The sequence below is a fragment of the Amphiura filiformis genome, chromosome 3 (genome assembly GCF_039555335.1).
Source record: "Amphiura filiformis chromosome 3, Afil_fr2py, whole genome shotgun sequence".
Taxonomy (NCBI): Eukaryota; Metazoa; Echinodermata; class Ophiuroidea; order Amphilepidida; family Amphiuridae; genus Amphiura; species Amphiura filiformis.
Genome location: NC_092630.1, coordinates 3,801,785 through 3,824,594, shown reverse-complemented (window position 1 = coordinate 3,824,594; position 22,810 = coordinate 3,801,785). Strand labels below are relative to the sequence as shown.

The 22,810-nt window shown below is 37.2% G+C and overlaps 1 protein-coding gene across 1 annotated transcript in view; it reads right to left on the bottom strand.

Moving 5' to 3' along the window:
- The window catches only part of LOC140147890 (plexin-A4-like), a 165,071-nt gene that overhangs the window by 16,929 nt on the left and 125,332 nt on the right, over positions 1–22,810 (bottom strand). Inside the window, exons 6-7 of the mRNA XM_072169669.1 lie at positions 15,045–15,167; positions 1,475–1,590 (exon numbers count right to left, since the gene is read on the bottom strand). Of these exons, the coding sequence (XP_072025770.1) occupies positions 1,475–1,590; positions 15,045–15,167 (239 nt within the window). The remainder of the gene's footprint in view (positions 1–1,474; positions 1,591–15,044; positions 15,168–22,810) is intronic.

The following is a 22,810-nucleotide window of genomic DNA, read 5'->3' as shown; positions in this document are numbered from 1 at the left end:
TCGCGTCAAAATTGATAGAGAGAAATGTTGAACAAGTGGACATGAGTTGGCAATTTACGTAAGCTTATAATATTACTTTGACCATTACATCTGACAAGGGTTATTTCCACATGTGAAACAATATTAACCCCATAAGAACTACCTGCCTATTGGTCAAAAAGAAGTTTGCATTATCAATTGGACCAATCAGCAACATTGTTAGAATCATTTCACCACACACAAAAAATTGGGGTGAATTATTTGCAAAGCTCCATTCTGATTGGTGATTAAACTGAAGATATCACGTAATTGACCAATCAGAGGCAATGTTAGATCGGCAGGTCGTGCTCATGGGGTTAATCAACTTTTTTCTTCCATACATCCCCACGTAGCATTTTTTTTCAAGTGGGGTACTTCTGCCTCGTGTTCTGCATTCTAATTTATATGTTGGATTTTCGTGGGCCGCATTCAAACTTGTGTGTAGAGATAACAGTCCAAGCTCTCTGGAATTGTCTGTTATATCTGGAAACAGGGCTACCATATTGACCTAATTAGGACCTGTTCCACTAAGTTGAGTACTTTTATGGGAGGGTGCTTATTAAAATGATTACATGAAAGTTAAAATTGGGAATTTACACACGGAAGCATTGAAAATATTACAACACAATGTGTCTAATGTCACAAGCATCATAATCCGAAGCCGGAAGATTAAAATGCATAATTTTATTTTGATGAATGGAATTTAGTTGTACAGGTACATTGAAAAGTCCGGCACTTCTAAGACAGACAGGTTGTTACTTGAAAATTCCATGTGGCGCCCCCGGGGGGGGGGGGGTTCTCAGTACAAATGACCATACGGGGACGTGCCGCAAATATGGGTAGCATTTTCAGCCTTTTGGTATATCAATGACCCCTTTTTCAAAGCCTATTTTGGTATATAAATGGGTCCTTTTTTCAAAATTTTCTCAATTTTTTCGGAAAATAGCCCAATTTTTCCTTAATCTAGCCAAAATTTTCCCAAAAAACTAAGACAATTTGGGTTAAATTTGGCCGAAAATTTTGACTTTTGGTATATAAATGGGTCCAAATTTCTTGAAAAATTGGTATATTTATGGGTCCACTGTCAAATTCTCAGCGGCACGTCCCTACCAAAACCAAACTTGAGTACCCCGGTGGCGCCCCAGGTGTGGTGTTTGCTAGGGGTGGGTCCAGAATCCTTGAAATCTGCCATAATACTATACTGTGCATGGGGATCCATATACATAACTCTTGTTATTTTTTGGCAAAAGCCGTAGCTAGCATCTAAGAAAAGATGGGCATTACAAAGGTTTGGGCATACAGATATATAATACAGTTTGCTATACAGACTGGTCACAAGCAAGTATATACCTTGAGAGTATGTAAAGAATGTAAAGAAACCCCATTTACTCCTCCATGAGCAACACACAAACATGGCGGATCCGAGTTCTCCCATATTAATTCCATGACAACTCACCTGTTCTGCAGTGAACACCATCCACAGTACGGATCACCATCTAAACCCCCACTAGATCCAATGCAATCAATACAGCTGCTATACTGGCCACAGTCTTCAACCTTTAATCTCAGCAGCTGTTGATGATAACACAGAGAATTAGATGGAAACAGGTTAAATGCGTGGATAGTAGAACATACATGACGAAAACCGTAATGTTATAAGATGGATCGAGTTAGTTTAACTGGTTTAGGTGTTTGAGGTCAGAGCTTGTGAGTTGAGTGTATGGAAATGTGGGCTCATCACTAGCCCCCACAAAGGCAACTTGAAGTTCTTTTGGACAAAGACCTTAGTGATGCACAATTTGTTATTCAGGGGGAACATGGGAGTTTGATTGAGGCGGAAAGTTTTTTTTGGTTTTTTGCAGAGATTTAATTTTGACCTTAATCTCCCTCTTCAAATGGCATTAGGCGGAGGCGCCGTATTTAGCGTTAGCTTATTTTTCACCTGTGTAAGTCAGGTGGAAAATAAAGAAAATAATTAAATGTCCAAAACTAACGTTAAATATGGCACCTCCACCTAATGGAGTCACCCATTTAACTACCATTTGAAATTCACGCTCCCTGTGTGGAATATTAAGGTCATGTCTTCCACAGAAGGTGTATGGATTTCAACTGGAATAGCCTTTCAGTTATAATTTCATCAAACCAATCTAATCCTGTTGTCCAATTAACTTCTGACACACTTTCTAACCTTAAATTGGTAATGATGTTGAAATCTGTTTACATCTAAGTTCTACATGCAAGTAAGAACTTTGTGACGCAATCACACGAAATGTGACGTTTGTCGTTAAATCTGATTTCGAGATACAGGCAAATTTAAATGAAGCCTCCAGTTTCTTGTGTATGTTTTCAGAAAAATTATCATATTTCAGCTTCCGTAAGTATATCTTGATCTGATTTTCAGCGTATGTCTACAATAGGCTAGATATTACGTTCATCAAAAATTGAATTTTGTTTGAAAATTTATTCCTTACACTTGATAGTATTACATTAAACCTACAATATAAAAAAGTCTTCTTACATAATTATGTCAGATATAAATAAGACCATTTCATAGAAGAAGACCATAATGGAACATAGCCCATCCATGCTCGGAAACATAGTTCAAACAACACACCAAATATTGTTTTGAAGTCATTTGACTTGGCACACAAATCCATCAAGCATGTTATGTTCAATCAAATGCCTTTGACACACTTCTGGCTTTCCCACAAGGCAGTTCACCTACAAGGACCAGTGCAGATGTAAAATGTAATACATGTTATGTACAAATGCTGCCTTGTATTATTTCTGTATCAATAGTTTGTTCAATACAGAGGCTCCGGAAGATTTTGAATATTGGGGGGGCCAAAATTGTTGGCCTCCTGCGAGGTGCAAAACGCTGAAGGGGGTGGGTGCGGGAGGGGGTATCCCCCTCCCACACAAAGCGCGGAAGCTCTTGAAATGCATACATTTTTACATGAATTGTACCTTACATTTTGAATTATACCCTAAAATTATGAATTTTACCTTAAAATTATGAATCTGACCCTAAAATTATGAATTTTACCCTAAAATTTATGAATTTTACCCGAAAATTATGAATTTTACCCCCGAAAATTTATGAATTTTACCCTAAAATTATGAATTTTACCTCAGATTATTGGGGGGGGGGGCTCTAGGGTACTTGGGCCCCCTCACCAAAATTATTGAGGGGGCCGGGCCCCCCAGGCCCCCCGGTTCCGGAGCCACTGCAATAGTGTAATTTTAATATTCTAGTATGTTTATTTCTCACTTGTTTCATTGAATAACCCATATATATGCTACAAGACCATACAAAAACGAAGTGGCATGCGTCACACATGATCTGATTGCATAATCTTGCAAAACTACGTAGGGGAGAGCGGGGAGTGTTCGCCCTATTTTTTTCTGACCAGTCTAGCAACGTCAATTTTAAGGTTAGGGATGACCTGATTAGCCCATGTGAAAGCCCTGTGTCTTAGCTATATACTGCCACAATCCCAGAACTATAGGCCTTACAATAGCAACAGGATAGAGCAAACAAAAAAGTTTTGCAAAGTGGCGAACTTGCCCCATATTGGGGCAGGTTCGCCCATATGGTGGGGTAAGTTCACCCTAATCACAAAAAAAAAGTTTAAACATTGCGTAACAATATTATATTCAATGCAAACATTTAGCAAGAGTATACAGGGCATTCATTCTCTTCTGGGGAATCACTAAATTTGTTGCAGGGGTCGGGTCAGGGTAAAATGTAGGGGCCCAAAGTGAGCTTAAACGTATCATGTTTACAACTTCAGGGGGATTATGGATTAGGACATAAACGGTGGTATGAGTAATACTGATACCACATAACTTTAAAAAACCATGCTTTTCAGTAGTTTTACCTTGTTTAATGGTATAATTATCAATATTTTGCATAATACGCTGATGGGGCAGGTCCGCCCTGCAGTTTGGGAGTAAGTCCGCCGGGAAGATATAGGCTAACATGCCCCATCCTCAAAAAGGCTTAACGTGCCTTGTTGTGCACATTTTTGTATTTTCTTCAGGGTATGCAAAATACAAATCGAATAAGGAGCTTATAACTGCATTAAATCTTTAACAAATCCCACATGTTCCAAATACAGATTACCATTAAAACCATCTGTATTTATGTATCAATGATAATACAACATTATTAATTCAAGAAAAAATTACGTTTTGGTGTAATTTTTTTTTTTGGCTGCAGTTCGATGAACACGTCCCTATATGTCGCGTAGCTAATATGAGAAGTTTATAATAACCTATGTCACCTAATTTTGCCATCACCAAATCCCCCGATAGCCGTAGTGCTGAGAAACAAGGGGTGGGCGAACCTGCCCCTAGGGCGAACACTCCCCGCTCTCCCCTATACGCACGAAACCGTTGGTAGGGTGACGGTCACATGTGTGACTTGCTATCCCCTATGGGGTGGTTGGCACTCAAAGGTTTGGTGGTTCAAAACCAATAGGTAAAAACAACTTTTTGATATATTCTTCCTAACAGGCTTTTTCAATTCAACCAAAGTATAAATGCTCTTTCCTAATAAGTGATTAGAAGCAGATCTCAATGCAAAAAATAACAATATCAACACAAATCTTTCACAAGGCAGCCTTTGGATATATCCCATTTACATCTGAAATCTTCATTGAGGGTGTATAGCAAGAAAGCCCTGCCTGCAATAGCTGCCAGGTGTCATATGTGTACAATATAGAATGAAGAAATGGTCAAATTGTTTATAGAGCAGCTATTGCAGATAGATCTTTCTTGCACCGATCCCTTGATATGTAACTCTGACACACACCATCTGTTTTGTACACAGATAGTAAAGATTAAGATCAATACATACTTTTGTGAAATCAATTCTTATTTATGTCAACCGTGTGTACGTTCACCCTCCTTAGAGAGATTTTACTGTGAATCTAAATTAGTCTTGCTTAGTACAAAATCTTGCGAGACCTCTCAAAATCATTACAAAATAAACATTGTCTTTTTACTCCATACTTCGGATTTGCTATGAATACTTAAGTGGCACAGGAAACTACACGAGGAAACAAAAACATTGATGATAATCATTGTTATAATAATGTTGAAACGAATATAATCTTAATCCATAGCAGCGAGGATATTGTTTAGTATCAAGTACGTCCCACTGGACCTAATATAAGTTAACAATATTTATGTTGCGAGACAAAATGGTGGTAATATATGAATCGAGTGAAAACAAACAAGATGGCAATATTGTGAATATTATCGTATGCATGAAATTCTTAATCAAAAAGTAGGAATGGTTGAAAACAGCGGGTGCACAGAGCTAAATTGCTGAGGGGGTGGAAAGGTAAAATCCATAAGCCGTGCCGATGGGTAATTGAGGTAAAATGATATTTTAGAAAGATGCCTGCATCGCCTCAGAAGATTGGTAATTATCATGCTAATTTTGCCCGAAATTGGATCAATTTTATTTTTGAAATGAGCCATTATTATCAAGGAATAGAAGGGAGGATACAGTGCACCAGATTTAAAGATTTATTGCCTGGAGTCAGTGAGATCTAGGCAAAACGAGGTATAACTTTCAGTAAGCAAGTCAAGAAGGCTGGAGCCCAAAACTGCATGGCAATAACAAGAAAATGACTCGAGAAAGGAAAATGGGCGAGTTCATCTGGCAAACTTGCCAATTGATTGGAAAACGTAGTGGATCAATCGCACAATGCCCTACAAAGGATAGGCAGTGAAGTAATCGCACGGCTATTTACAAATCAAATCTACAGTAGGCCTGATCATACAGCTTCTGACAGTAAGTAGTTAAGGGAAGTTGGATGGCAGGAGCCATATTATTCCAGTTTTAGCCATTTAAGGCAGGTCGGAGCGGTGCCTGAGCTAGCGGTGTTTGTACTCATATATTGAGAGAAAACAAGAGCACCAATGGCGCTGTGGCTCTGTGCTTTTTTGAATGTGAAAGTAATTGCAGTCGAATGTGCAACAGGTGAAATCATATACATTGTATGTGCCAGATCACACGCAATCATACATCTTGCTGGTTGGTAGCTATATCTTATTTGCAGAGCATAATACATCCATCAATAAGTTTCATATCCACATGAGGTTTTAGTAATTTGACCACAGATGACCCTGAGTGACCTTGGATGACCCCAAAATGACATTCCAAAAATTTGGCTTGAAATGTTGACTGTACCCACCAAGTTTCATGCCCATGCGAGTTTTAGTAACTTAACCTCAGATGACCCCTGGGTGACCTCGGATGACCCGAAATGACCTTCCAAAATTTGACTCTAAATGTTGACTGTACCCACAAAGTTTCATGCCCATACAACAGTTTTTAGTAATTTGACCTCAGATGACCCCTTGGTGACCTCAGATGATCCCAAAATAACCGTCTGAAAATTTGACTCTAAATGTTAAGTGTACCCACCAAGTTTCATGCCCATACAAGTTTTTAGTAATTTGACCTCAGGTGACCCCTTGGTGACCTTGGATGACCCCGAAATGACCGTCCGATAATTTGACTCTAAATGTTGACTGTACCCACCAAGTTTAATGCCCATACGACAGTTTTTATTAATTTGACCTCAGATGACCCCTTGGTGACCTTGGATGACCCCGAAATTACCTTCCGATAAACTTTGACTCTAAATGTTGAGTGTACCCATCAAGTTTCATGCTCATACGACAGTTTTTAGTAATTTGACCTCAGATGACCCCTAAGTGACCTCGGATGACCCCAAAATGACCGTCCGAAAATTTGACTCTAAATGTTAACTGTACCCACCAAGTTTCATGCCCATACGACAGTTTTAGTAATTTGACCTTAGATGACCCCTGGATGACCTCGAGTGACCTTCACCCACTAACCAATACAAACTTGTTCTGTCTGGGGTCAAGATGCACCCGCCCACCAAGTTTGAAGAATGTGCGACCCCTAGTCTCCGAGAAAAAAGGTTTTTGCATATTATGCATAAATTATGCAAATTAGGTAGGTAATTACCATATTTTGCGCTGAAAATCGAATCAGGTCGAGATCCTCTGGTCATGCTACCCCCCCCACGTTTCATCATCATAGGGCTTAGCATTCTTACGGATCCCCAGAAACAGCTTCACAAGGCGGATTTCTTCAGATTTCCAACCATTTTGTAGAAGCGTTCGCATAAATTATGCAACTTAACAACTAAATGCGCATACTTTTAGCCAAAAACTAATCAGGTGATCAGCAGGTGTGTATCATTCCTGTCACAAGGTTTCGTTACCATGCACCGCTATCAATTTAGCGCTGATATTACGCATAAATTATGCAAATTAGCTATGTTAATTTGCATATTTTCACCGAAAACATACAATTGGACAAACTTGGATACCCTTCCTCCCACCAAGTAGCGTCCCGTGGGTCTTACGGTTCCCCAGATACAGCTCCAGACAAACATTCGGACATCCCACCCCCACACACAGGCGGAAATAGTGATTACTAAGTCCCATCCTGAACAAAGTTCAGAAATGATATTTTATCTGTTTGCGCTGCTTCCGGCATCAACTCTGCAAACTAGCTATGTGATTTTGCATTATTTATCACCGCAACCATACGTTGACGGAGCAAACTTAGATACCCTTCCTCCCACCAAGTAGTGTCCACGTTACTCATGAGGTCTTACAGTTTCCCAGATACAGCTCCAGACGGACACACGCATTACACGGACATCCACACCCCGGACAGACAGAAATACTGAGGCGAGACAAAAAATGAAATTTTATAACAAATTTTTGTGACTTGAGATCATTTGCATTTTTTTTGTAAACACCAAAACTGTTCTGTCCTGACATGTCTGTTGTGTCATGTGTGTTGAACCCGGTCCAACCGAACAATCGTAAGTTCTGTTCGGATCTGGATCTGCCTGGACCCTGGTCTGGATGCTGTACTCCGATTAAGCAGGACTAGCCTACATCACATCAGTGTTTATTTCTGATAGATTTCACTTCATGATTTTTTCTTCAATTTCATCACTTACGAAAGTACAAAAGTAGACAATCTAGTAGTCAGTATAACCTCGGAGCAGTTCGTGTGAGACCTACGTTACATGGAATAGTAGTACATGGCTTCCGAATTTGGAACTTCACATGTTCAACTTGTCATGCCGGTCGAGTCCCGCGTTTACAACTAAAATCAAACCACTTCTATATTAAGTCCATCGCTGAATTTTACAAATAACTTAAATAAACATCTTTATATTTAATAAAAAAAATATTATGGTATGCTCAGTAAATGCTTGAATGACATTTACCAGAAGCTCATGAGCTCAGAATGGTAAACAAACTAGCGTATTTTCACCTCGATTATGCACGTAGCTCTCTGTGGTTGAGTTTGCAAGGTCAGTGGGTCAGTGAACTTAGTCTCCTATGCAGCCAGTTTGGTTACGCTCCTCCACAAAATGTTTGTGTGGAAGGGCGGAACCAAACTGGCTGCTGTGGAGACTACTGCAAGAATCGATCAATCACACAAAACTGTTTGCTGATTGGTTCAGAAATGGTGATGTCATCAATCAAGAAAAACTAATCGATTTATTGGTTCAAAATAGCCTCATAGAAAAGTCTGAAGTTTGTTGAGCATCGCAGCTTATCGGTAAAAAACGTGACCTTTAACAAAAAAATCGGCACAGTGCTTTCGTACTGCACTTGCATAAGCCAAATAGTCCCCAGAAAAGTCATTTGTTCAGATTTATTCGGGATTTATTCAAGATTCAGACATGTTCTTGACTATTTTTGACATTCCTTACCTATCTCTTTATTTAAATTATAAAGAAATAGTGAAGAAAAGTTAAGAAGTAGTCAAATAATTTCTGATCTGAACTAAATCTTAAGAAATGTACCTCCATTGGTTTCCGTCTGTATTACGCATCTTAAATTATACAGACCAGAATAATCTCTAGCACACACAGGGAACCAAGATACAACTCGATTATCGTGACTATTTTGGTCTTTTTTAACCAAAATAATACTTTTATCGCCTGAATTTCAATAAAATCTGGAGTGCAATCGATTCGAAAATAACTTAGCCAAACTTAGAAACAAAACTTAAGTCTTCATATCAGTCATTAAATGATCCTTAGCATAAAAACCAACAGCGTATTGTGGCCTGAAAATGAATGCTAGTTAGTTGCATGACAAAGGCACTGATAAGCTCCGCTCAGAGCCAAAAAACCACACTCATAGGGAAAAGTATGGATTCAATATGTGCCATCCCAAGGCTCAGGCCAAAAAAAAAAAATGTTTGCTTGCCCTCAACCGACCGACCCTAATTTTGGAAATCAGAAAAAGGTGTTTTTTCTATTTACTGTACAAAAGAATACCGACCCTATTTTTGGAAATTCCTGAAAAAGTTTTTTTTTCTTTTCAAATTTTTGCATTCTGAAGATGTAAAAAAAATGTATTTTAGAGCTTGTGTTCAACATTTTAGTTGTTTTCTAATGTTAGTTGATTAATTTTGACACCAAAATTGTCTGATTTTTCATATTTTGAGCCTTAATTAATACAAACATTAGAGTTTCCTAGTAATTAAAAAAAAAAAAAAAAAAAAAAATAAATCCCGACCGACCGACCCAATTGTTAAAATTCAATTGAGGGCAAGCAAACAATTTTTTTTTTCTTGGCCTCATTGTAATGGGTTTTATTTTCTCCCCATGTGCATGATTTTCACTGGATGGGGGTAAATAGCAAAAACCTTGTTTGACCTACTATCTGTCACTACTCAGTAACTGTACAATATATAGGGAAATATAAATGTAACCAGCAGCTTCCATGCCTTACTTCCAATAAGATCAATGTATTACTCTGCAGAAATAAAGTGTATCATTTTAGCAAAATAACCAAAACTGGATAAATATGACCTCAAGGCTCCAGCTCACCTTAACTAAATTTAAACAAAACTGCAGTGTACTTCCTATAACTTAGAGCTAACAATCACAGGTTTTACAGTTGTTAAGTTGAGGCCAATAACATATCAAAACAAAGGTTTTGGGTGTTTTTCCCCTTCCCAAAACATCATGCACATGGGTGGATATGGAACCCCTTATAACCTTGGAATTGCCTTTATAAAACCCCATTCCTCTTGTGTGTCAACTTTATATGTCCCAATATATGAGTGCAAACACCACAAGGATATGCTACCCTCCAACCATCTTTACTATATCATTTCTTGTCCTTAACATGACCAAGTTTTTGGTTTATTCAATACAACAATCAACTTTTTATAACCTTATTATTAAAGCTTTTCTTTCTGGTGTCAAATTGCACAATTGCTTCATATTTCAACATTTTTTACACTCTATCGTGCTTATGGCCAAATGGGCTATTCCAGTTTAAATCCATACACCCCCTATGGAAGACACAACCTTATTCTCCTACACAGGGGGTGTAGATTTCAAATGGAATCACCCATTCGGGTTCGAAATCTACACTCCCTGTGTGGGAGATCAAGGTTGTGTCTTCCATAGGGGGTGTATGGATTTCAACTGGAATTGCCCAATGCAGTTAGTGACGTCAGTGAACATTTTGTTGGGCATAGCTTCAAATCACATATATTTACTCTAAAGCACTGGCAAATGCATGTATGAATTCAAAGACATGGCATGGATGCGCATACAAAACAACTGCTTAAACATGCTGACATCTCTTGCAAACCTAGACCAGAAAATATTCCTGATGAACTTAATATTGCATACTACTCTCGATTCCAGAATAATACAGCATTCAATTTGGAGCATTTTTGATATACAGGAAAATATAAGGTGCCTTTGGAAAAATTTTGAATGCATAGTCTGAAATTAGTTTCTATACAAGTCTTTAAGTTTGATTGTCAGAGCATTGCATTGCAAACCACATGCTATCTACTGAAGATAGTAACATTAAAATAAATTATGATAATTAGGCAGGGCCTAAGACACCCTTGGCTCCTATTTCCAAAAACTGGCCAAATATCAAAATATGAGTTTCATTGCCAGTTCTAACTAAAGGATTAGGATTGAGCTATGATTTATTTTGCAAAATAGGATGGTTTTTTTCAATTCCATAAATTTAGTGCTGTATTATTCTGGAATCGAGAATAGTTTAATGCAGTATTAAGTTCATTAGGAATGTTTTTGGTCTATTTTTGTAAGAGATGTCACCATGTTTAGGCAGTATGTGCATCCATGCTGTGTCTTTGAATTCATACATGTATTTACCAGTGCATTAAATTATTTCTAAAAGACAAAGGAGTCAAATTATGATTAATATTTAAGCGTGATATTTTAGTATATTTTGAACGCTTTAAGTCTGTGATGACTTCAGTGACAGTTATTACCAGAAAAAATGTTAAATTAGGATTTTAGCTCTTTAAAAAAAAAATTAATTGAATAGTAACTTTTATTCCCAGTAAGGCTGAACTAAAAGTTTAGGGTTGAGCTATGTTCCATCTGGTAATATATATATAAACTGAGCTCAAAAAGAAACTTATATTTTTTTACAACTTGTGAATCACAAGGTCATATCTTAAAATACTGTCAATCAAAATGAACCAAAATTACACACAGGATTACTTTAATACTCTACTCAAAACACATGTCAGTAACCAAGCAGTTGTCCAACTGACACAACAGCAAAATACACTGTCATGAGACAGCTTCCTGGACTTCCTCCACTTTCACAGCCCAACATTTGACACACAGCACAAAAAATCTGTGAGAATGCACACAAGATTCTTGCACAGATGATAAAACGGTGCTGCTTTCTACTTTTCATACACTTTTTTCATGAAACGGCTGGGCTGTGAATGTGGTCCAGGAAGCTGTTCCATGTCAGTGCATTTTGCTGTTGTGTCAGTTGGATAACTGCTTGGTTACTGACATGTGTTAAGAGTAGAGTATTGAAGTAAACCTGTGTGTAATTTTGGTTCAATTTGATGGACAGGATTTCAAGATATGACCTTGTAAAAAATTATAAGTTTCTTTTTGAGCTCAGTTTATATATATATTTTTAATTCCAAACAAAATTAGTGCTGTATTAACTATTTTTCTGGAATCGAGAGCAGGAAATGCTATGTTTATCAAGTGCAAAATAGAGAAAACTAGGAAGGTTTTTATTAGTATAAAGCATAACTCATGATGGCCACTTGTTCCATATAAAACATTTTTACAAGAAACCCCACATCCTGCAGAGTTGCTCTTACATTACCTTCACGAGGATCCACAACATGCTCATATATCGAATCTATCGAGGCACAGTTCTTTAACCCCAATACATTTGCACATTCATTAAATGACCTTTAAAAATTTGGGTACAAAAACTTATACTCTGAAACTTGAGGTCAAATTGTACACTATGATTGTTTAATTGAGGTTATTGAACTATGTCATTGGGATGAGGTCATTGTGGTCCATAGTGCTTCATATAATTTGCACATGATTTTCAAACATACAGGTCAGTCAACAGTTTACAAGCAAATGCTCACTTTACTTGAATCACAACATGCTCTTTCCACAACAAAAAGTGCATCGGCCACTCTATTAGTCTGTCCTGAAGAAAACACAGGATTGGAATAAACTTGTTTGACATTTCTGTACCCTGTTGGTGCTTTGTACCCCAAGGCACACAGCACCACTGTCACTTTGCTTTCTCATCATGGGTATATCGACCAGGTGAGGTGGATGGATGCATAGACCATATAGACAGTCTATGATGGGTTGTTGTGGCTGCAATTGGCATATTATACCAGAACAAAATTGACCAAACTAAGATGTGCATCTTCTTTAAGGGTTTAGACCAAAATACACAATTTGTAGCAATATTTTATAAGTGAATGTCCATGTAAGTTTGAATTAATGTCCTTGCCAGTACCACAACAAAAGTGCATCGACCACTCGATTTAATTTGTCCTGGAGAAAACACAATTGGAATAAATTTGTTTGACATTTCTATTCCCTGATGGTGATTTGTACCCAGGGGCACTCAGCACCACTGTCACTTTGCTTCCTCATCACAGGTATATCGACCAGGTGAGGTGGATGGATGGATAGTTGTGGGCCCAAAATTCACCAGTTTTGGGCAAAATTAGTGTAAAATGGAATTTCTGTTCCATGCTGGTGATTTGTACCCAGGGGCATCCTACACCACTGTCACTTTGCTGTCTGAGCCTCATCATTGGTGTATCGACCAGGTGATAGATGGATGCTTGTGGCTAGCTGCAATTCTCGCTATTCGCAATAAGTAGCCGCCAGCGTTTGCGATGTAATCGTGATGTATCATGGGAAAATCGTGATGTATCATGGGAAAAGGTCGACATCAAGTCCGCATAATCTGAATATTACCATGCTATTACATAGGAACCGTGACAATATTTTTAGTTTGTCAATATAACGGTATTACACGCAAATCGATAGAGAAAAAATTAATTGTGCACATTTCAAATCACATTATTAAGTATTATTGAGTATCGATTCGCGTGTAACACCTTTATTTTGACAAACTAAAAAATATTGTCACATGTTCCTATGTAATAGCATGGTAATATTCCTATTATGCGGACTTGGATGTCGACCTTTTCCCATGATACATCACGATTACATCGCAAAACTGGCGGCGGCGCTTTTATTATTAATAGCGAGAATTTGGCATATTATGCCAGGACAAAATTGACCAAATGTAGATTTGCATCTTCTCTTAGGACATGCAATATTTAGACCAAAATGATTTTTGACAAAGCAGTAACACAACATAAAATTGCCATTTTTGCAGGGTTTGCATGCATTTGTGGCACAAATGGTGTGAGACATCAATTAGGTCGGTCGGAGGGAGGGAGGGAGGGAGGGAGGGAGGGAAGGAGGGAGGGAGGGAGTTAGGGAGGTAGGTAGGGAGGGAGGGAGGGAGGGAGTGCCATTAAAGCAAGTGCCATTAAAGCAACCAACCAACCACCTTGCATGCATTTGCAAATAGATATAGGGAGGGCCTATTTGTTTCCAGAGTGGCTTAGTAGCTCAACTTCCTCCCCTAGGAAAGTTTGCTACTATACTTTGATACCAAAACATGTGCCATTCTAGAGGATGTCATAATACCCTGTAGTAAACTATAAGATTCTTATGAAATGTCTTTAGGTTTATGGTATTAAATACCATATTTCCTCGAATAAACGCCCCCGGGGGCGTTGCATTTTCCAAATGGGGGGTGCTTATTAGAGGTCATTTTTAGTAAGTAAGTAAGTAAATCATTAGGTAAGCTTAAAAGTCACGCTAAAATGACGAACTATGAACTAGAAACACTGACTTTTGGTTCACTTCCGGGTTTCCGATGCAGATTTTCGCCAATTATTGCTGCTATTATCAACCATGTGAGCAACTTGGTAAGCTTACTACACAAGATAGCATGGAAATATCGGCATTTTTGGTGGTGGGGCATTTATTTGAGGGGGGGGGGGCGACTGTTCGAGGAAATAAGGTATGTCTGTGACTTGATTTGTCAATTACTTTAAAATGGACTATTCCAGGTGAAATCCATACACCCCCTAGATGGAAGACATATCCTTAATCTCCCACACAGGGGGTGTAGATTTTAAATGGTGTCATCCCATTCAGGTAACCCCATTTGAAATTCATACTCCCTGTGTGGAAGATTTAAGGTCATGTCATCCATAGGGGGTGTATGGATTTCATCTGGAATAGCCCAATGCTATAAACATGTAACGGGGGGCTGATGCAAAAAAGGGGACCCTGAAATTTTTTATCCCTCTGAAGTGGAGGGGGGGTTAAAAATTTCACCTTAATTTTCTCGTAGAACATGAGTTTACACTATTTTCTATGGCCCATAGTATGGGTTGATTTTCACTTTTCATGGCCAAAAGGGGGCCCTGAAAAAAATATGTCAATTTTCTTTTTGCATCAGCCCCCCCCCCCCAGTTACAAGTGTTTGTGAAATATTCAATTAAACTTTGTATAATATCCTAAAAAATATTCTACATATTAAAATCTTGTTCTTCATCCTACCTGCTGCTGTGTGAGTACCATGACATGTTGTTGCTGCGCATCCACCATTGTGTCTTTGAGCACTGGGCTACCAACTGGTACACGCTCATATTCCCTTGCGGAGGTCTTCGCCTCAACATGCACCTGTACATAGAACAAATTGATATTGATGAGTTTACACAATTAGAACTTGAGGCAATTTTACCTGAGGGTTGTAAATGTAGAACTTGGTATGACGGTATGCAACACTTATACACCACATACTAAAAAGCTTAAAAAGGAACTTTTTATTTTTCAATAACTTCGTATTAAATTCACATATACCTCTATCTTGCATTTACTACTGTAAACACTCGATAGTTAGCATATGTGCTTACTATCAAGCACTTTTAGAACATGCAAACCCCATCCACAAAAGTGTGGTTTTGAGCAAATCATCAATACACATAGTTATATACGAACAAGTAAACCTGCAAATGTGTGTCTCAACCCCATTAGCACAGTTGGTAAAGCGCCGGACTTTGGTACAATTTCATGTTTTCAAAAGCGCTTTATAGTAAGTACATATGCTAACTATCGAGTTTTTACGGTATTTTAAAACAAGAATGTCACAAAATATAAATGACAATGAAAGCTTTTTCTCTTTCTCAGCAGTAAAAAAACTTAGCTAAAACCACTACAGGTTTTCCTAAATTATATCTTCAAATCAAACCTCAAAACATATCTGGTTTCAAAAATACATAAAATTAAAAGAAACAAATTATTCCATGTTCACCACAGTTTGTGGTTTCAAAAATAAATATTTTTTGATTATTTTATTTTCTACTTCTGCTACGCTTTGTTCTTGTCATATTTTCTGAATTGTATTTTCTTGTAACATTGTCTGCCATTTTGAAATGTTTTGGTCATAGCTTGCTGCAAAGCCTTGAAGAAAGTGCTGTAGAAAAACTACTTTCTAATGTTCAACTTCAAGTGATATGATGTGACATGATGTGAAGACACATGATTTTACAACTTCCCAAAAACAAATTTCCCCTGTGAAATCACAAGATTTCTATTCCTACACCCACATTGACTTAACAATTTCCTAGCGATAAAATAAATTGTTCTTCTTTCTTACACCTGTTTTTAACACCACCACATACAATTGGTTTGGTAGTATTCACTCAGTGTTTCAGTTTCCTCCCGGCTCCATCACAGTTTTGGCTTGGCAATGAAAACTGACGTACCAAACTTGTCGGGGGTTTTAAGTGATTTGCCAAACCTCCTTATTTTTACATCCATTTTAATTTTGTTGATTATTGAGACGAAGTTTTTAATTTAAAAAATTGGCTTCAAACCATTTTGTGATATTGTCTAGATGTGCAGTATGTCATGAACATTTGATTGTTGCCAGACGAATAGGTTTTTTGAAATTTGTAAAATAAAGTTAACCTGAAAAAAGAGTGAAAGTCGGTGTGCTCTAGGCAAACCTGGTTCTTTTAGTTAATCAGTTTCTTTTTTAGCTTTCAAAGTTTATAAGTTAGCCTCTTTACACGATCGTTACGTCCTCTTAAGGTGCTGTCAAGGTGAAGGGTTTTCCTGTGGTTTACGGCTTAAGCTTTAAGCATCGTTACTTTAAGGTGATAACATTTGAAACTGCCGTACCTAGGAACCGATCCTACGAGAATACCGAGCTGTTATAAAGCCACTTATTTTTGACTCGTAAGAATGGTTATGGGAATTTTCATCATATTTCAGGATATGAAGGCATTTCAGAATTTCACGCCAATGTTATCAACCCTTATTAAGCATTCTAAATACACATAGCTTTACTTGGCGAGCGAAACAGGCAGTGTGCTTACTTCACAAGGTAAGCCGAATATGCCTGGGGCGAGGTTCATACGTGGACAGGACTTCTCAAAATTTAACACACTTGGTGTCATTGTGATAATCCATCACAACACTGACTTGTGTCCATGTGAGGGATTACATCACATTTACACCCACTAGCCATGCTAATGCAAACATAAAATCTTGAGTTTTCACTTACTTTGAAATGATGGTGATAACATATTGAGTTGTGTGAGATAACACAAAGTTTACACTTGGTTGCACTACCATTGCAATTAATTATACTCAAGAGTGTCTTGGCAGAAATATAAAATGACCTTGAGAAAACATCACATTTTTCTTTATTGGAATATTATTATGAAGATTACATCAGTTGGCCTGACGATGCATCCGAAATAGGATGTGAAATATTGCTAACAAGTTTATAGTTAGGCCTATTGGAATATTATTATTATAATAAAGGGTCATAATGAAGAAGAAATATTTAGAAGTTTCAAAATTGAACTTTTAGAGAGTTCTCACATACCGTATTTCGTCGAATAAACGCCCCCGGGGGCGTTACATTTTCCCAAGGGGGGCATTTATTAGAGGTCATTTTTAGCACGAAAATTCCCGTTAAAATCATTAGGTAAGCTTAAAAGTCACGCTAAAATGACGAACTATGACCTTTTGACACTGACTTTTGGTTCACTTCGGGTTCGGATGCAGATTTTCGCCATTTATTGCTGCTACTCATGACCATGTGAGCAACTTGGTAAGCTTACTACACAAGATAGCATGGAAATATCGAATTTTTGAAACATCTTGGTGGGGGGCGTTTATTTGAGGGGGGGCGACTATTTGACGAAATACGGTATGGACTAAAAAATCCAGCAAACCCTAACTTCATTTCTAGCTATGTGTCTGACACCAATTACACTCTTTTATTTAAGTACTTGTGCTCTAAGTTACACAACATTTTTGACATTTTAGTGCATGTACTGCATACGGAAGCAGGGTCCCGATTGGCTAATTGTATCACATCATTAAATGCCAGTGCCTCATTTCGTTGAACAGTACACGTAACATAGCCCGATCCCGACTTGACCTGGTTCCCTGGCCTGGTTCCTTTCATGCAATAAACAAGGCGGGTATGTCTGCAAGTGCCGAACATGCCTCGTGGACACTATAATTATATAAAGGGTGTCTTCATAGTCATCCTTCATGCGGAGAACTTGTGTAGTCAAAATTAATAGCAATTGAGAAACATGTGCCAACATCATGTTAATTTGAGTAATCATGGTAATCTCTAGGTGCTTGAAAAATACTGCATTTTCACAAAACTTAAAGATTTTGAAAAACTTAAGATTTTGAATATCTTAAGATTTTATCCACCGTGTGAGCAACTTCAGTTATCGAGAGATGAGAGAAGTGATCTACTAACAAGGGCAATGCACTCATATGCTATTTACTCTATTAGGTGCTATGCATGTTCTTGTACATAGCCGGCCCTGTCTTACCGACCTTACCTGCCTTTTCTTTGCGTAATCCCCGTGTGCGGTGCTCTTTGTCCGATAGAGAATTCGCATCTTTGCGATTTGATATACCGATGGGATTGTTTATTGCAATCATCATTTCAACTGTAAAGCAGGTATTAGTGTCTTACGGTAGAATATTAACCTGATTTCTTTTGATTCGGTAACCGTGTTTTAAGCTTATAAATACTATTATACATGGAGGTAAACCTGATACTGCATGTACTCCGTGGATCAAGTTGTATTAATCGTTAGTAGCTTGAACCATTGACATCTTAAATTAAGCCTTCAGGGCATTGAGAACCCATCCCGTAATTATACGTATACATGTATACTCCCGAATCCAGAAAACTGCACAACTATTTTGACACATAAACATTTTAAGTGACTAGAAGAAATCCAGTATGTGATAAAGTAAAAAACATTGATTGCCATGTCCAGTTTTTAAATTAGGACCCAAAATGGGTCTTTTGCATAGATTTTCCTTTGTATAGCCACAAATAACGAAGACTGTGTATAATTTGCTTAATCTCGAGTTTGGTATAATCATTTGCAAGTTTTCTTTTAAGGTAGTATGAACGGCTAATCAAGCTTGCAGCAAAATAGCCACAATAGCAAATTGGAATTGTGTATTAATTTAAAACTTAGAACAAACTAAAGATAAGTCTTCACTCCACCTATTTTTAGAGTTTCATAAAAATTCTACCATTTCTTATGTATTTCTTTATTTTTTGAAAATTACCTAAATTTTTCCACATAATAATTTTTTTTGCCTAAATGGAGTATGCTATGGTTTCCAAACTTCCCCCACGGAAGATATTTCCAAAATCTTCCACTGGGGAGTGTGGATTTTAAATAGAATAATACCCAATACACATGTGTCATCAAATGCTGCACTTGAAAGAAGCGGGCTTTTCAATAAACTCCAAAACCATGGGTAGCAATCATTTTGATACAGCCTGTACACATGTGTACAAGGGCTGTTTGTTGTCACGCTTGTGGTGCAACAGCGTTAAGTCACTGACATCAAAACCCAACTCTGAGGTGAAACAAAGTCTCAGATTATAACCTAAAACAGAGGAAATTGTTTCATTTGAATCATTTTGATTATGATTTCTCTGATTCACATTATAAATCTTCCAAAGAAAAAATTATTCCTGCAGTGCATGAACTTTTGACTCATTTTTAATAATCCTGTATTCAGCAGCCTTTGAGTGTATGTTTGTGTCTATTGCAAAATACACAGAAATATCTTACTTTTTTCTGTATTCTCAACAAACTATATTTACAAAAATCTACTTTTTTTCCCAATCAATTCTTTCCTTTTTCAATCATCATTTATAAACATCAACATTAATTTAATGATTTCAAGCATTTTTGCATGACATTTCCATTGTAATGTACTTGCTCTTTTAGCTTTTAATGCCTAATTTCATTGCCTTTAATGCATCTTCAATTTGATAGTCAAATTTAATTTTGGTTACTGTAAATTTTATTTGTATTTGTATGTGGGCAAAAATATGTCGGCTTTGTCGGGGTGTATTTAGTCTGTGCTACAGAGATAAACTACTGGGAACCACACACTCGCTCGCTGGTCGCTCCACTTGCTATTCATGGGGCATCGCGGTTTGTGATTCACAGCTTGTGGCCACCTAAATCACGAGTAGTCTTTGACAAAGTTTGTGGGTGTGTGTCTATTTGTGAATGTGGATTATTAATATAGTTAGTGAGATGAGTGAGCACATCTGTAGCTGTCATTGGTCACATATCATCATCATCATTATCAGCATCTGATCATTATCATCATCATTGTCATAATCATCATGATCGTCATCATCGCCATGGTCATCATCTGTAATCATTAGCATCTTTAGTAAGAATCATTGTTGCCATTTTGGTCACCTTTATCTTTTTTATCATGTCATCATAAGCAGCAATATGGTCATCATCTTTATCATCATTATCATCATCTTTATCATCATCACCAGCATTATGGTCATCATCATTATTTTTATAATCAGTAGCATTATGGTCATCATCATCATTATTATTATCAGCAGCAGCATGGTTATCATCATCATCATCTTTATCATCATTAGCATCATGGTCATCATCTTTATCTTTATCATCAGTAGCATTATGGTCATTATTATTATTATCAGCAGCAGCATGGTCATCATCATCTATACCATCACCATCATCATCTTTATCATCATTAGCATCATGGTCATTATCTTTATCATCATCAGCAGCAGCATGGTCATCATCATCATCTTTATCATCATCAGCATCATGGTCATCATCATCATCTTTATCATCATCAGCATCATGGTCATCATTATCATATTTCTCATCAGCATCATCATCATCAACTCATTCTCACCATCTTTATCATCATCAGCAGCAACATCATCATCAAATATCATAATTTTTATTGACAAGTTTTGGATATCAAGTTCGGAAAGTGTAAAATTACACCACCATGCAAACAAAAAGGCATATTTATTTATCAAATTCAACAGACTAGACACAAATCTTCATGGTGAATTATGCAGGAGCTCAAAGCACATGACAGAAATCATAGCCTTATAAAAAAAGCTGGCATTTTAAGTGGTTTTTCCATCTTAATTTCCATGCAAATGGCTTGAGAGTAGTATGATAGCAAGCAAGGGCATGATTATTCCATGTTTAAATGGAAGATGCATGCCTGTACTACACGACTCAACATTCCTGAATATTGCATTCTACTCGACCGTATATGCCAAAGTCTGACAAACATGATAATCCTTTCTCATTCTTCCTCAAATTGTATAAGTATGTTACAGGAAAGCACAGGATATCCAAGCAAATACAAAATGTTTTTGTAACACGGGTGCATGAAGGTAGCCAGAAAATGTTAAAATGTGGGTTATATAAAATTTATAAAATAGTGTCATTGAGGAACGTAACATCAACCCAAATTTTTGGATTTGTACAAAGAAACTTGCAAATAACTATTTTACCGACAATCCTGATGAACTTATTTGCGGAGTTTCATAACATTTTTAATCAAATTGTGGAATTGTAATAACGTTGAAAAAAATTGTCTTAGAAATGTTTGCCAAAAAAATTTACAAAAACATTTTTTTACTTTTTGAAAACTGTTAAAAAAAATGTTTTTAAAGATATTTTGTGTTTGTTGGGATAGTAGTTACCTTGACTGCATGATTTTTGACAAATATAAATCTTACTGATAGCAAGTTCAGTTTTGCCAATAAAATCAGTAATGTGTAGATGCTATGTCATGCAACTTTTTATTAGTTTTGAGCATACATCATTCATACATCATCAAACCCTGGACCTTCATATTAGTCTGGCCACTCAAACAATACATTCTGGTGCCACTCTTATTTTATCCAACATAATCATGATAACAATGTTATTTGGTTGGGTTAACATTAAACGTATCACATCATATCATTCAGTAGACATGAATAACGACATTTCATTGGTTAATAGCCAAATAATATAATTTTGTATTGTTCAGCATTCATAAATTACCGTACAATATATCCGTATTATTCAGCTCTTAATCAGTACCGCAATTAACGGGCCTGCATACTGCGTTGTGTTGTACACTGTGCTATAAATTGATCATTTTAGGATTGTGGTGTTATTTATTGATTGATTGATTGATTGATTGATGTTAAATTCATGTCTACTGAATGATAAATTTGTTACCCCCTGCCTGTTCATGCAATACGAAAAATATCACTGGTTTGAGGTCGTATCACACTGCAGCCTCGTGTGATACGACCTCAAACCAGTGATATTTTTCGTATTGCATGAACAAACAGGGGATAACTAATAATATTGCATTTCCCCTTTTTCTTACATTCAAATCATACATAAAACTATGATGACTCAAAATTGTCTCATTTCTTTTCTCATAAAATACAATGCTTGATCAAATTTATCATCTACACCTCTGATGTTGAGTAAAATAGTAAATTGATATATTCTTCCCCGATTTTTCACTCAATGGCTCAATAGGCACCGTGCTGTTCCAGTTGAAATTCATACACCCCCTGTGGAAGACACAACCTTAATCTCCCACATAGGGAGTGTGAATTTCAAATGGAGTCACTATTCAGTGTCGTCTGCTCCAAAATGGGTTATTCCAGTTGAAATCCATACAACCCCTGTGGAAGACACAACCTTAATCTCCCACACAGGGAGCATGAATTTCAAATGGAATCACCCTCATTCAGGTAACCCATTTGAAAGTCACACTCCCTGTGTGATAGATTAAGGTCATGTCTTCCACAGGGGGTGTATGGATTTCAACTTGAATACCCAATTCTTTCCTTAGCTTGTGTGGATAAGAATACATCATCCACCTCTTGAAATCCTGCCTTCTGGTCTAAGGATTGCACTGTCAAGTAAATTGTTATCGTTTCT